Source organism: Camelina sativa, chromosome 7 (genome assembly GCF_030686135.1).
Source record: "Camelina sativa cultivar CO46 ecotype springtype chromosome 7, ASM3068613v1".
NCBI classification, from domain to species: domain Eukaryota; kingdom Viridiplantae; phylum Streptophyta; class Magnoliopsida; order Brassicales; family Brassicaceae; genus Camelina; species Camelina sativa.
The window spans coordinates 14,642,342-14,659,012 of NC_141886.1; the positions used below are offsets into that span (position 1 = coordinate 14,642,342).

General features: G+C 36.9%; 2 protein-coding genes and 1 non-coding gene across 4 annotated transcripts; 1 reads left to right on the forward strand and 2 right to left on the reverse strand.

Moving 5' to 3' along the window:
• Nucleotides 1-402: 402 nt before the first annotated feature.
• Nucleotides 403-4,119, reverse strand: LOC104787316 (putative serine/threonine protein phosphatase 2A regulatory subunit B''delta). 2 transcript variants are annotated; one of them, XM_087458199.1, is made up of 12 exons: nt 3,569-4,119; nt 2,992-3,240; nt 2,789-2,894; nt 2,617-2,716; nt 2,346-2,451; nt 2,113-2,203; nt 1,834-1,975; nt 1,608-1,755; nt 1,395-1,504; nt 1,018-1,300; nt 746-920; nt 403-495 (listed from the first exon to the last, which is right to left on the reverse strand). In XM_087458199.1, the coding sequence occupies exons 1-11, from the start codon at nt 3,698-3,700 to the stop codon at nt 780-782; spliced, it is 1,608 nt and encodes a 535-aa protein (XP_087314325.1). In that variant the 5' UTR covers nt 3,701-4,119; the 3' UTR covers nt 403-495; nt 746-779. The 2 variants fall into 2 exon arrangements, with proteins under 2 accessions (XP_087314325.1, XP_010414886.2); XM_010416584.3 differs by having other exon boundaries at nt 403-920; nt 3,569-4,096.
• A 1,270-nt stretch (nt 4,120-5,389) lies between these two features.
• LOC104700967 (protein WVD2-like 2) lies at nt 5,390-8,325 on the reverse strand. Its single transcript, XM_010416585.3, has 7 exons — nt 8,114-8,325; nt 7,347-7,739; nt 7,152-7,237; nt 6,964-7,057; nt 6,768-6,839; nt 6,427-6,537; nt 5,390-6,012 (listed from the first exon to the last, which is right to left on the reverse strand). Exons 2-7 carry the CDS (start codon nt 7,731-7,733, stop codon nt 5,704-5,706), a joined length of 1,059 nt encoding a protein of 352 aa, XP_010414887.2. The 5' UTR covers nt 7,734-7,739; nt 8,114-8,325; the 3' UTR covers nt 5,390-5,703.
• A 7,860-nt stretch (nt 8,326-16,185) lies between these two features.
• On the forward strand, nt 16,186-16,304 carry LOC147941205 (5S ribosomal RNA). Its single transcript, XR_015563037.1, has one exon. It is a non-coding gene; the product is annotated as a 5S ribosomal RNA (ribosomal RNA).
• The last annotated feature ends 367 nt before the right edge of the window (nt 16,305-16,671 follow it).

Below are 16,671 nucleotides of genomic sequence, written 5' to 3' on the forward strand. Positions count from 1 at the left end.
ATCAAGGAGGCAGAGCCTACCATTAGATCAAGAATGTAGATCTAAATGATCAAGGAGGGAGAGCCTACCATTAGATCAAGAAGTATGTATAGTCTTTTACTCTATAAATAATAGATATAGTAATATTCATGTAAAATAATTAAATTCAAACAACTTTAACAAAACTTAAATCTTACCTCCAATTGATGATGTATCACAAATCTCTTATGCTCAAACTTGTAACGGATTGAGAGTTGTTCGTGCTGATAACGTGTTGTGAATTAAAACTACAAAACACTTATGTGTTTTGTAATATCTTGTAAAGAGAACAAGAACTAACAAAGAGAGAGAAAGAGAGAGAGAGAGAGAGAAAGAGAGAGAGAGAGAGAGAGACGAGAATGAGAGTGAGAGATTAGGGAACTCTTTCTTTTGATCAAAGACAATTTTTTTTTATATCATACTCTTCTTACAACAACTCCTTATTTATAGTGAGCAACAAAAGACATGAATAACACACTTATACGCTTGGTAATGACAAGTGTTGTGTTAGTGTAATACTACATGGACAAGTGTAATGACATGTGTCTTGTGATGGAATAATCACACATGTGTTTTACAATATGTAATACTTTTTTTGACATGTATAAGTTTTTAGTGTCAAATTTTATCCAAATGTTAAAATTTGAAATTACATACCCCAACTCTCTATTTTGTACCTAATTCTGAGTCGTTGTCAACAACGTTATTGCATCACTCGCTGGTCCGCTTTCTATAGTGAGAGAGCTTACCATTAAAGAAACTCAAAAGGGGACCTCAAGTGAGTCGTCCCATGCTTCAGCACTTCCATTAGAAGCATCTTCGACATCTTCTTCCATTGATAGCCTAATATATTCTCTATGAGCAAAACGATCCCACTCCGTCCATGTTGGATTTGCCCGCTCCTTTGTATATCCAGTTATAAACCATATCACAATGAATAACTCTATTAAGTATATATAGGTTAACTAGATTTTCTTTAATATATATATAGTGTGATACCTGGCGGATGAGGAAGGGATCGCGAGTTTCAAACGCCATAAACTTGTTGAGGTTGAAAAGTATGTTGAACACATTTCCAGAGAGCTTAGAATCCTTCAAGTCATTCAGACAAATGTACCCTTCGTCCTCTGGTTTGACCATGTCGAATAATTGGCACAAAATATCCTCAAACAGCACCGCCTCTTGCGCCATGCACTCCATTCTATGCAGCTGTTCCTCGTAAAAGAATTGTAGCTCGTTCCGCGTCAAAACTCCATTTGCATCCAAATCTATGCACTTGAACCTATATCATCAAACATTAATATAACACAAACAGAGCTCTTACCAAGTAACACCTACACAAAGACATGTCTATATAGATATGAATACATTCATACCAATACTCAAGACTAGGTTCTGATGACTTGTCTTCTTCGGCCAATATGAAGTAAACAAAATCCTCATATCCCATTTTTCCTTCGGTTTTACTAGTAAACTTCCTCGGTACCTATATAAGTACACAGTGACAATGACATTCCAACGGCTAGTATATAAAAAAAAAAAACTAAAAAAAAAAATATGGAAGACAATGCAAATGCAGAGTAGCTAACCTGAGAGAAGATTCGGTCGACAATTCTGTAGGTGAGTGCATGGTTACTATATCGGATGAGATTCTCTTTGTCGATCAAGAAATCATGGTCTGTATCCAGCTCCCAGAACTTGCAGTATATGACATAGAAATGTTCATACGAGAAGTACCTGATGAACGGTAGAGAGAGTCAGAATAGAAGCCGGTTCAATTTTAATATTACTACTGATTATATTTGAGCCACCTACCTCAAAACCTTATTGATGTCCTCTTCTTCATCGGCATGCTGCATTGCATCAACTAGATTTCCTCGCTTAAGCTCTCTCAAGGTAAGATGCCCATTCCCACTTCTGTTTATGTAGTAATATATTCTGTATATTACAGTTTCAGCTGTTGCCAAAATGTTTTCACAAACATAACAAGGAATCATAAATTCAGATAGTCATTCCCTTACTTTTCAAATATTCATGGCAAAGGAATAAAAACGAACTAAAAGAAATCGGATAACGTCATAGTATTGGACTAACCATATCTATCTTGAAACTCAGGTGTGCCTTGTAAGAATTCAAGACCAGGGTGTGTTGCTAATAGTTCTTGGAGCACAGGCTTGAAATCATCCTGTCATAAAATTCATCTCAAGAAGTGAATACATTTCAATTAAGAAAAGTTTCTACATACAAAAGAAGGAGGTAACGAAATCATCTAATTATGTGACCAAAATAGAAAAAGTGACAATTTTACTGCAGCTCAGAAAACCCACCTGGACAAGGTACTTGTGATCCGGTTGCTTCAGTATTGTATATATCTGATTTGTTATCTCCTTTGTCAACATATTTCCCTTAACCCAATAATCAATGAAGGCTTCTCTGTAAAGAAGTTGGTAAAAAACCACATGTGATGAGCAGTCCACAAGCCAAAACATAACCAAAATCAATGGTTTTGCTATATTATGATCTCTAGACTAACATACTTTCTTATCAACTTGGTTTTAATAATCAAACATTGTAGCTAGGCATTAGAATTTTGCAAACCTTTTCACAAAACCAGTGTTATTGGTATCAACTTTCTTGAAAATGGAGGTGGAAAAAAATGATGGAACCTTGCAGATCTCGGTAGTGACTAATTTAAATTCTGAGAAACAAAAGAACGACACTGTTAGGTCAGTAGATATTAGATATGTAGATGTCTAAAAGAGAAACTAACCTTGGATTTGCAAACCATCCTCATGGCCATAAAAAAGACTGTTGATCTTAGCTATACACTGCTCTTTCAGATCATTTGGTGGTGGGCGACCATCTTCAAAGTAAAACTATACATTTGCATACACAATAGAAAAACTTTAGCACAAAAGAAATACAGAGAAGAGACTTTATGATAATAAATTCAAAGGTGGTCCAAATGTAGACCTGAGGAATGAGCTCTTTGACATGATCAGAAACAACTTTGAGAGGAGAGTTAAGATTAGAAAGACCAGTCCTTTGTCTAGTGATCCGAGGCGAACCAGTTGAGTTCCTTGGAGAAAGAGGAGGCCCGTTACGTGCCGGAAACATTGAAGCCAATGGACTATTAGACCCTGAATTCGAGCCCAAAGAGCCTCCTCCACACATAACATTCAAAGCCACTCCTGCCTTTGCATCATTTACCAAAGATGTAACCTGTAATCATCATACAAATGTTCCTTAATTCCATATCCAATAACAAAAATATTATCCTAGTAGTTTATACTAGTAGTGTCGTGTTGTTATGTCACCATCCGGATTCAAAACTCGCATACAGAAAAAATCACATATCAAGGGCCTGTCACTATTCAAATTCAAAACTACATTTCCCAAAAACATATATTTTAGTTACAAATGATTTGTACTAGTGCGGTCGTCGTGTCACCACCATCCAGATTCAAAACCAGCAAATAAAAAAATCACATAAAAATCATAGTTTCCATGATAAAGAAAAAAAAAAGTCAAAAAGAAACATTTTATTTACCAAGCGGTTGGTTTCAGGAAGGGCAAGCCATTGATCAAAGAGCTTCTTAACAAAATCTTGATTAGATTTCATCGACACTGGTGATGTCTCAGGTAACTGCAACAGCTCTATATCAAGCGTGATAGACTCCATCGTTTTGATCTTTCTTCCTTCAAATTGTGTGTGATCAAAATTTCTCAAATACTGTTTATCCAAAGAAAATGGCTTTGATTGAAGAAAGTGAGATAGTATTTATTATACATGTGTATAATAATATAAGGAAATATTATGATACAATTGAGAATGAAAAAAAAAAAAAAAAGAAAGAAAGAAAAAGTATAATAGATCCGTGCGATGCTGGAGGAGGATTAGCTCTGAAACTTGCAGAAATTTAAGGGTTGATGGAGAGAAGAGAAGAGGGTAACACACTCATTTAATTAACGTTTTTTTTTCTTCAGTCAAAAAGTCAAAACTATAATTAGTAAAATGTTGAAAAATTGTAAATAACTTTCCTAAAAATTGTAGTATTGTACTTTTGACTTAGTAATTAACATTATTAGTGTGAGGCAGCTACTACTAATTAACGTTTTGGCACGTTGAGTAAGAAGTACACATCAGAAACTTCTAACATTTGCAATTTAAAATTTCCAGTGGCTTAGTCTTGTTCCCAATCAATCATTCGAGTTTCACTATATATAATGGGAATGTATTGTTCTGCTTCCAGTCCAAATCATTTCGACAATGGCTCTCTCCTCTGCGTTTTCTCCCTCTTTTCATATTTTATTACCTTATTTTTACCAACGATTGTGTATTTGTTTTGTTTGTTGATTAATAGATTTTAAATTTTGAATTAAACAGATATATACAAGTGTCCAGAGGAAAGCGGATCGAAGTACTATGCGGTATAAGAGAATTTCCGATTTCCAAATACTAGACTCACCTCCATTTTACACCAAAAAAAAAAAAAAAAAAATGTCATTATAACACAATTCATACAAATGAAAAAATTATATATTGAATTATACATGTATTCCTCTATTTAATACACGTATTAATTCTTTAAATTTAATGATCATTAGCTATGGGTTAAAGATAAATTCTAAAATTTATATCTCATAAAAATTACATCAGAAATGTAAAATGACATTTTTTTTAGTCAACCATCGGATTACAATTGGCCGGTTCATTAGCCAAATTCCTACATTTGTGGAAAGTGGGACTCAATCCTTACTGTGATGGTGTCTTCAACAATTTGACTTAGCTCTTACCACTACACTAAAATCACTTCACATAAAATGACATTTTTTATGAAACAATAATAAAATAAAATTTTATAAGGACGCTATTTGTGAAACAAAGGGCTTTGCACTCATGGGTTGAATAGTAGTTGATTATTTTTTGTCAAAAAAGATAATAACAAGATTCAGCACTTAAAGACTTGCCACATGTATTCACATTAGAAATGAAATTTATGATGTTACTGGAGTAAAATTTGTACTGCGATTTGGATTAATTTGGTGCATTTTAGGTTTGATAGGACATCTTTCCATAACAACCTATGTTAACATATGCACAAGCACAACTAATATATTCCGTATAAAGTCTTATCTCACATGAAAATCCGTATCAATAATGAGACTTTAATCACGTATCTTGACCATTTTGTTATTCATTTCTGATTGTTAAACTAGTACACAGTTGAAAATCACAATTTAACCACACAAACCTCAAGTTTAGATCACATCAAGTCCGAAGAAACAAATACTCCTTGGACAAAACAAAAACTACACTTGCTTAGATAACATCAAGTCCGAAGAAACAAAACATACTAACACAATGAAATTATATATAGATGTCAACCATTAATCTAGTTATAATAATTTAAGTTGGGATCCATACAACAACCTTAATATACATTTCACATTAACTGTCAAAGAGATAAGAAAAGATCAAACGAAAATAGAACCAGCGGATTTAGCAATCAAATTTAGAACAATCAAATCTTAGATAACATTAGACAACGCCACAAATAACAAGAAACTTTAAACTTGTTCCTTCACTCTAAAACCTGTTCTCCTTGCAGTCGCTTCTCAGTCTTTTTCTTGTTTTCTCATTCATCAAGTTAGTCAAAACGAAACTACAAACTACGCGGCGTTTCACTCCACAACCCCAGCCCCATTCTCATCTGTCTCTCCATCATAGCTACTTTTGCTCTTTCCCACAAACTTTCCATGCACTTCTTCAGACTTTGGTGTTTCCTTTGTGGACTTTCTTATATGGTCTTTGCTACTGCTACTTGGTGTCCTCGGGATATTGTTTGCTTTGGGTTCTTCCTTGTAAACGCCTACACTGTGACGGTGTCGAGCACAATGCTTCCCCTTCACCTCCTCATATGATGAGTTAACTGTGTCGCTGCAGCTCTTTCTGCGGTTAAGGTTTGGTGACTTGGGCCGAGTCAGAGGAAACTGCAAATCAAAAACAATCATAGAAAAGTTTTTCTTTTATATTGTGAGGATGAAGTTCATCTAAGTTCATATATCCATGTATCGCAAAGATGAAGAGGATGACACGAAGTGATGGCCAGGAATCACAGCTTACGTACACTCACTGAGATCATATAACCAAAATCCAATATCTGAATATGGAAATTGTTTTAACTAACGTTACCATGCATAATGTATGCTTATGGTTATAATAAGGACAAACTGCAAAAATCACAATCAAACAAAGCTAAAGTGACTGTAAAGTGAAACTAAATGTTGGTGAGGAGGATAACACCATCTTACCCGATCACAAGAAAAGGAAACTGAATGTTCATTCTTGATTTAAAGTGGAGGTGAGGAAAAGGGAAGTGAAGGCAGTGCGGTTTTGTTCCATACCTTTTTCAATGGTTGTTTCGGTGGAGGACCCTCTTGGTAGAAACTTGGTACAGGATTAGCTTTGTAAGCCATGTTCTTCCTGAGTTGCTTAGTGACTGCTTCTTGCTCTTCCTAAATAAAATACATATATTCAATTATTCTTGAGATTGCTCAAGAATGAAAGATATACATTATATTGAATCTACCGTGTAGGATTATTCGTTTCAAGAATTGTTATCCATAATGAAAATGCAGAACATTTTCTGTCGTCATATAACTAACATGGAAACTATCTAAACAAGATTCCTACAATATCTACTGACCAATGCACGTGTATGCTTGAGGATATTGATAACGATTACCTTGAGCCTTTTCTCGTTCTCTCTTTTCTCTGCCTCAAGTGCTTTCTGTTTCTCCTCTAATTTCTGGTAAAACTGAAACCATAATATGCTGACAATTTAGCAGAGTAACAAAAACATAGAAAAGGAAACAATACGTGTGAAGTCTCTAAGCTTCCTAAAAAAAACACTTTTCCTTATTGTTACAAATGAAATTTACCTCTCTCCGTCTCTCCAGCCTCGCTGTGCTTGTAAATGTTGGAGCAACTCCAACTGTTATCTTGGGTTTAAAACTTCTTATGGATGTAGCAGATCTATATATGGCTAAGGATCATAAAAATCTTGTATTGGTTAGATATTAAAAATAACAAAAGCTTCCTTTTTCGTTAAACTTCATATAAAGGATACGAGGAAGCAACAGAAAAACTATCTTCATCATCATGATGGTGCTTCTTGTGATCTGTTGTCCTCCTAGCCGGTAGAGGAGAGTTTAGCTGAACATATATGAAAAAAAAAAAGGAGGAAAATTATATAAGATTCAGTTCTTTGACACTTCACAATGCAACAAAAGAAAACGAACAACACATTTCGCGGTTGTTTTACCTGCGAAACTCTCGATGCTGAAGAAGAATTGTGGCTAGCACCATTGCCTAACGAATGATTATCAAATCCTGCTCTTCTAGGCTTTTCAGCCGACAGAGAAAACGGCTTTGGAACAGTCGTTTTCGTGGTAGCACGAGTTTTAGCTGAAGATGAGTTTAGTTTATTCTTATGGTCATCATCAGGTGTATCAGTCATCCTTCCTTGCCTAGAATGAACATCATCATCACCTTCAACCAGGTTCTGCTCTGTGCATTCCTTCTTCACCTCCGCAGCTTCGATTGTCGTCGACGGACTTGGGACTTTATTATCATCAGAAGATCCGGTTGAGCTAGCTGTCAAACTATTTGTCTTCTTATCCATGTGTTTGTCTACAGGTTCTCTCCCCATTACACACTACACCAACAAAATTTGTATACATACATAAATGCTCAGTTCCCTTCTATATATATATACCCACAAAAAAAATCGTCTTTAATTGCAGATTTATAAAAAACTATCATGAAACATCAAAAGGAAGAATCTACCGAAACAATCTATGAATAAATGTTGCATTTAAGACATCAACTACGGACATAAAATTGAATTCATCAGAATCAACAAAACAAGAACAAGAACAAAGATATGTCTGAAAGAGGAACAGGCGAAACCTAATTTATTTCAATCGACCAAGCACAGATCGAAAAATAGGACAACGTTGTACAGATCGAACCACATTTGTCTGAGATTTCGTGAAAATAAAAGAGATAGGAAGATTTCGAATTTCTTACGATTTCTAGCTCCGGTTCTTCCTCAAATACATTCTCTCTCTCTCTCTCTCTGTCTTCCGCTCAGGGCAAAATGCAAAAATCCCCTTTTTTCACTTCTATCTCTCCCGAGAGATTTATTTTTGTTTTTCCTTTCTTTTTTTTTTGGGTCAACATCGATTTACTTTACTGACGTTATACAAATACGTTACTTTTTTTTCGACGAATAGAATGTCAAATATGTTCGCCTTTTTATTGGGCGTGTCGCTTTATTTTGGTTCTTTTGACTTTTTTATTTTTTGATAAGAACGGAAGAAGAAAAACTAAACATTGTAAAAATGATATGAAATCACTAATAGTTATCCACAACTCTTTCGTTTACAGTTTTTAATTTTTAAACTATCCGGATACGATCGGTACATGTGAAAATTGACATTTTAGGCTAATTAACTTAATATATATTTTTAAGTTTTTTCTAAATTATACATGCAAAAAAATTATATAATAATCTATTTAATAAAAAAAATAAAAACAATACATAAAAATGATAATTGCTTATTGTAAACGCGGATACGACCGGTACATGTGAAAATTGACATTTTAGGCTAATTAACTTAATATATATTTTTATGTTTTTTCTAAATTATACATGCAAGAAAATTATATAATAATCTATTTAATAAAAAAATAAAAAATACATAAAAATGATAATTGCTTATTGTAAACGCGATTATCCAGAAGGTTAAATTTTAGAATTGGATTCTCAATAACGTCTTCTCGGAGATGGTTAAAGTCAGTTGCGCTGACGTCGTGGATATGGCGGTTGTCTCCACGAAGTGCTTTCTACTTCGTGATGTTCATGGGACGGTTATCAATTGAGGCTATCTCTATAATAGTCGATTGAAAGATCTTTATATGCTCTATATTCCTTCACCAATATCAACTATTATATTATACCCCTTCTGCTTCTACTGTGTTCTTGTCGAAATGGATGATAATGTGTGAAGAGCTGTTCAAGATATCAATTTGGGGGTTGATGATGTCCCTATTGCAATTCTGGCAGATCTTGTGGTCAATGCAGCGGCGGAGAATCGTTTCATCCTCATGGGACATCCAGTCATACCCCGCCGCCAAAACCTCTGTGCTATCATTGCTTCAATGCCACAAATTTGGGGCTAAGCCGCATTGATTTATGGTCGTATCGTGGGTGGTAACCAATTTCAATTCATCTTTCATACTAAAAGAAAAATGGAATTGGTCATTCGCCGCGGCCCCTGGGCCTTCAATGATCGGATTTTGGTGCTCCAACGTTGGTACCCAAACGATAATCCACCACTCATTGACTTCATCCATTTCTAGGTGCAAATTCGAGGGATCCCATTCCAATTCCTCAACAGAGAAGTCATCTCTCATAATGGACGCTCAACTGGTAACCTTTTGGATGTCGATTGTGATGCAGAAGCGGCTTCTCGAGTGGAATTTGTACGTGTACAGATCCATTGGAACATACACCTTCCACTACATTTCCAGCGATAGATACAATTTTAAAATGGAGTTAATACCCTTATGCATTTTTGTTTTGTAAGGCTCTGTGGCTTTTGTGAGGTATATGGCATGCTAACACATGATACTAGAACTGTATCTTACAAAATGGAGGTGAAGAACATTTTGATGATCCTGAAGATGATGAAGGCTTACCACCACTTGCTGGACAACAAAATAGGGGCATTATCATCCGCGAGATTGTTTGAAACGACCGCACCCAAATTTCCAATCCTCACATAGGATCTACGGGAAATGATCTCACCGGAACCCCATAATTCCAAAGAGACAACCAGCGTAAAAATTGCTCCTTACAAAAACTCTCTCAAACACACCAAACCCCACCTCATCTAGTTACTGAGTCACACAACCAACCATCCCTAGCGACCGACTAACAAGAGAGGTGAGCTGGAATATTTGATTCCGTCCAGCCACGGACAACACTTCCCTAAAATTACTCCAATTCACTATCAACTCCTCTAGTGCCCCCGACACTCACAACATCACTTTCGTCGGCCTCTCCTCATCCAAACCTAACTCCAACTGTCTTCCTAAGAAACAAACACACAACAACATGCTAGTGTCCACCGACACCACCTTGGTGTCGCTCGACACTCAAACCTTACCACAAAACCGTCTATGCTAGACCACAGTACAAACACTTAATTAAATCACAAACCAACCGTTAATTTCACAAACCCACTAATAGATATGAAGCTTATAGTACCACAAAGCTCTCCACCAAAATTCAGCCAAATCGGACTCTGTTTCATCCTCCAAACGTTGCCCCAAAGTAGGCATCTCGGACGAGTTCGCGTTGTTCATCCGCAGGTATTGGTGTCGAACGACACCAACCCAGAAATCACCATTGAAGCCTTCCTACAAGCTCCTTCTCGCTGCAAATCCCTAAACTTCACAACCATTGATTCTCTAATCAAATAAACACCAAACAACACGACTTACCAGGATAATAGCTAGGAGAGAGCCTTCCTGTCTTTCTCAATCCACCACCAAGTAATCACATCCTTCTCCACACACATCAAGAAGATGGATCTCCTTTCTCCTCCTTACAAGTGAGAGCACCAAAACTCTCTCTCCTTCTCTCCTACAGAACCACCAAAACAGATCCCTCTGCTCCTCTTAACCATCCTCAAGACTCCCTTTACTCTTAGGATCAAACTCACAATCTCTCAAGGACACTCCATGTGCTCTCTTTTCTCTCTATAACGATGATAAGTGGCCTCCCCTAAACCCTCAAGTTGATTCCCACTTAAATACTCCAATTTAGGGCTCTCCAAAACGAGCCAATTCCAATTTCAACGATTTAAAACAAATCGGTCGAACCAAAATTGATGGTGTCGATCGACACTCGCCTTGGTGTCGATCGACACCCACTCCCGAAGTCTAAAATTTGGTTTGCGGATGTTACATTATTGATGAAGACTAGATGGGAGCAGAACACAGAGAAGACCCACTATCTGATGGCCAGATACAAGAGGAAGCTGTTGATGACATAGACCCTCACCATGATGCCTTAGACCTCCCTGATGAACATCATGATGAAATGGAAATGCCTGCTGTTACATCTACCGATCTGTGTTCTTATGATCTTAACAATGCAGACATAAAGGCTCGTGGCAAACGTAAGAGAGATTACCTATCAGAGCAATCAGAGAGAGCTGAATGCTCTAAGGTGGTGAACTGTGAAGAAGATGTTGGAAACAACTCTGGAGGAAGCTTGTCTCCCCAAGAACTTGAAAGAGGCGTAATGGGCCCTAAACCACCACTTCCCCCATGAGGACAACTGCTTGGAACTGTAGAGGACTAGGCAATGACCTCGCAATTCGATGTCTTAAGGAGATTAAGAAAACTTATTCTCCAGACATCATTTGCCTAATGGAAACGAAACAAGGGGATGGCGTTGTCAGATCAGTGAGTGTTGAATTAGGTTATGACAGGGTAGTAACAGTTCCCCCTGTTGGTTTAAGTGGTGGCATTTCTCTTTTACGGAATAGTACTATCTCTGTTTCCGTTCTTTATCAATTCCCTAATCTTATAGACACTTATGTTCAAATTAATGGATTTGGTTTCTATTTGTCCTGTGTATATGGCAATCCAAACCTAACCCTTAGACACTTGATGTGGGAAGATTGGAACGAACGTCACTGACTAGAACTGGGCCATGGATGGATATATGTGATTTTAATGAGATAAAAGGCAACCATGAAAAGAGAGGAGGTCCTCCATGGCCTGAAAGTTCCTATGCTGATTTTCGAAATATGATCCAGGTCTGCGTCTTTTAATATCTGAAATATCATGGTGACCCTTTCACTTGGATAGGAAAACGCCACTCTCATGATATAGCATGCTGTCTAGATAGAACCATGACGAATAATGAAGGGCTTGCTCAGTACCCAGCCTCTCATGTTGAGTTTTTTGAGCTTATAGAATCCGACCATCGACCAGTTATAACCACCATCTCTAATGATTTCAATCCCTCGCAAGGCCAGTTTTATTACGAGAATCAGCTATTGAGTAGAGATGGTTTTAGTGCAGCAGTAACCCATGGATGGAACCGCAGAACACCGGGTAATCCTATAAACATGAGCACCCATATGAGAGAATGTAGAAAGGCAATATTCCACTCACGACACAACAGATGTACTGCTCGAGAGGAAATCAATATACTGAAGTCGTTGATTGATAAGGCTCACTCTGATAGATCTTCCACACAACGGATACAGAATCTCCGCTACAATTTGAGTTATGCTTATGCTAATGAGGAGGAATTTTGGCGTGTTAAGAGTCGTAAGGAGTGGATGAACTCTCGTGATCGAAATACAAATACTTCTTTGCCACTGCCAAGAGTCATACGGCCAGAAACAAAATATACTCAATACTTGATGATGAGGGCCACGAACATCATGGATATTCATACATTGGCTTAGTGGCACAAACGTATTTCACCAATCTTTTCAAAAGTGAATTGTCTCCTCAGAATAACCATTATCATGTATTCCATGATTTCCAAGCCAGAGTAACCTCGGAGATTAATGAAAATTTAACCAAACGAGTGACAGAAGAAGAGATTAAAACTGCGGTCTTCTTTATAGGTGCTACAAAGGCTCCTAGTCCTGATGGCTTCATTAGTGCTTTCTATCAACAATTCTGAGAGACGACCAAAGCCTATGACAGATTGGAATGGGATTTCCTGCAAGAAACAATGCTCAGGTTTGGATTTGATATAAAATGGATATAGTGGATAATGACTTGTGTTCGAACTCCAACCTTCTCGGTTTATATTAATGGCAACCCTCAAGGATTCATCCAACCAGAAATGGGTAAACGTCAAGGTGATCCACTTTCCCCATGTTTATTCATCCACTAATGAAGAGAGCAGAAAAGAAAGGAGACATAAAAGGAATCAAAATCAGTAATGCCAGCCCTCCAACCACTCACCTCCTCTTTGCAGATGACTCTCTGTTCTTCTGCCAGGCTAACATGAGCTCATGTATGGATGTGAAGGAGACTCTCACACAATATGAATGAGCTTCGGGTCAACAAGTCAATACAAGAAAATTGGCCTTAACCTTTGGAAAAAGAGTAAGCGAGCCAACTAAAACTCAGATCTGAAGGTTTCTCTAAATTCATAATGAAGGTGGATGTAGTAAATACCTAGGACTCTCAGAACAGTTCGGACGCAAGAAGATAGAACTATTCCAGTTCATCGTTGAAAATGTCAAGGTAAGACAAAGGGATGGAACAACAAATTCCTCAAGGAGGAAAAGAAATATTGTTGAAAGCAATATCTATAGCTATGCCTGTCTATACCATGAACTGCTTTAAACTGCCAAAAGGAATTTGGGAGGATATAGAAAGGATAATCGCACATTATTGGTGGAACTCTCAACAATAAGGAGCAGCGACTCACTAGGTAGCATGGGACCGAATGAAATATATGAAGAAGGAAGGAGGACTTGGATTCATAGATATTGATATATTCAATGATGCTCTGTTAGCAAAACATGCATGGCGAATCCTTCAAAACCCCAACTGCCTATTGTCGTGTACACTACTGGGAGGTATTTCTCTAGTTCGTGTATTTTTTATGCCACCAGTGGCACACAACCATCATTTGGATGGCAATCGCTTCTCATTGGTAAAGATTTATTACGAAAAGATCTTTGTTATACCATTGGAGATGATCACCAAGTCCATACTTGGACAGACCTTTGGTACAGATCCTCCTCGACCACCATAAAAAGCTCCTAACCACCAGTTAGATGATATTCCTACTGTAGACAACCTACTACTTCCGGACAGAAGCGGTTGGAATGAACGGTTAGTAAGTGAAAGAGTCCACGCAGATGACGTAGATTTTATCATCTCCATCAAGATCAGCATATGGCATCAACATAATTACCTTGGCTAGCAAGCACTATACCAAGAATGGTTTATACAGTGTGAAATCAGGATATTGGCTTGCAACTCATCATCCTGACCAGATATTCCATGCTAGACCCCTAGATGGAGATCCACAACTCAAGAATGAAATATGGAAAACAAGAACCCCTCCAAAGTTCAAACACTTCTTATATATGGAGCTTATTATCAAGAGATTTAGCAACAGGAGCTGAACTTGATAGAAGACATATCTCTGCAAATGCCTACTCCAAACGATGTACCACCAAGATTGAGATGACAAAACACCTCTTCTTCACTTGCCCTCACGCCCAACAAATTTGGCGTGGCTCAAATATCCCCCTCAGATGCTTTCTCGATCCTGCAAGTCCGGTCGATTTCAAAATCAAAGCAATTTTTGATTATCATACACATCAGGGAATATATGATACACTCTCTCACTTACCATTCAGGATCTTATGGAAAATATGGAGAAATCGTAATAAGCTTACTTTTCAGAACCAAAATAACAGTTGGCAACGAGATCTTAGAGAAGCCAAACAAGAGACAGATAAATGGTTAACAATAGATGTCAGACGTGCTCACACTTATTCTAATGGTCAAAACAGTAACCGGATCCCTAGATCGCCAAATCACTCTTGGAAACAACCTCCCAGTGGTTGGATTAAATATAATTATGACAGTAGTTTTATCAACAGAGACAGAAGAGCCACTGCAGCCTGGATTATCCATGATGATCATAGTCAATTGGATAATAGTCAATTTAGAGAAGCAGGGCAAATAACAAGGATAGCTGTATTAACAGCGCTTGAAGCAGAGTGCCAAAGTCTATGTTTTCCTATGAAACAAACTTGGCTCAGTAGGTATACAAAAGTGATCTTTGAAGGTGACAGCCATGTCTTGGTTAACATACTCAATGCCAATAGTCCAAGATTTGACGTGTACAACTGGATACAAGATATCAAAGGATGGACAACTCGTTTTGAATCGATTGATTTCAAATGGACTCCACAATAATCAAATATTCATGCAGACAAATTGGCTAAAGCACAACGTCATGAAACATCAGATTATGGATTTCATTTAACTATTCATGTATGTATCCGTTCAATTAGCAATCTTGTACCAACACTCTCAAATTAATTAATGAAGTTCTAGTGTTTAAAAAAAAAAACTTTTTAACACTATGATTAAATTGATATGGTATTCTTCATTCTTTAATTGTGTAATTTGTAAAATTGTTCAGTTTTTATCTATTCATATGCTTTCATTGTAATATATTTTAATAAGCATTTTATATATATGATTTCTGCAAAATCGTAACAATTTCTCCTCATGTAAAACTTAAAATATTATTATATTACTGAAATTTACCTAGTTTGATCCAAATTTGGCCAAAAATAAGTGACTTTAACATTTGTCATTACTTTTGTTTTCTTTTTATTAATTTTTTTGTGTGTCTCTCAGTTGTTCTTATTTATAAAAAAGGTTTTGTGTCTCTTATGTGTGTAATTTACTATAACTTGTAACTTCCATTGCCGAGAGAGAGTATATTGGCTATTATATTCATATAACTTGTAAAAGATAAATTCATAAAGGAGTACAAACTAAAGAAACGTTTTGTCTCCTCTTTTTGTATGCGTCCTCTAGTTGCAGGTTTTCGTCAGTGGGAGGATGGAGTTGCTGAATTTTTGTATCATTCGTTTATTGAACTGCTTGTTGACCATGGCTACGTTCCTCATAGTTGAACATGAATTTGTATCACATGTTTGGTTATTTGGCTAGACCTGCGTGAAAATACGATGTTATCGATCAATAACAATTGGAAATATTTATGTATTAACGACGACACTAAGTTACTAGACGCGTGAACCTAGGTCTCCATACTTTATTCCGATCCTCCGTTCTTCCTTCGTCGTCGAATTGAATCCACAAAGGAAACCGAAAGGGCCATCAAAAATGTATTGTCATGCATCACCCAACCTAGGTACCGGTTCTTGGGTCGTTGATGTAAAATTAAATGATCACAGTGATCACAATGAATCAGGTTACTTGACACGAAACGCTGACGATGAACAAAATAAATGTGTCTAATTAGTCTTATGACACCACTTGATCTGGGTATCACGAGGGGATGCGATCATACCAGCACTAATGCACCGGATCCCATCAGAACTCCGTAGATAAGCGTGTTTGGGCGAGAGTAGTACTAGGATGGGTGACCTCCCGGGAAGTCCTCATGTTGCATCCCTCCCTCTTTTTTATTTGTCCAAAAATATATATATATATATATATATATATATATATATATATATATATCTGGGTATCACGAGGCAAATATTAGCGTTCACCTAGCCTTCTCACACGAACATGCCTAGTGTAAGACCTCGACCCTAAAATTCCGTATCAACATGTACTTATCCGTGATTAAACTTAGGGCCTATTAATTTTTATTTCGTTCATTCAACAAATATGTGCCAGCGGTTTAGTAAAAACGGGTTAAATTAAACGTAAACATGCATCCAAATTCCATATGAGGTTCTAGTACAACGAGAGTCATGTAAATAAGCTATTACATCATTTTAAAATACTAGACCGAAAGTAAAACTACCCAAAGC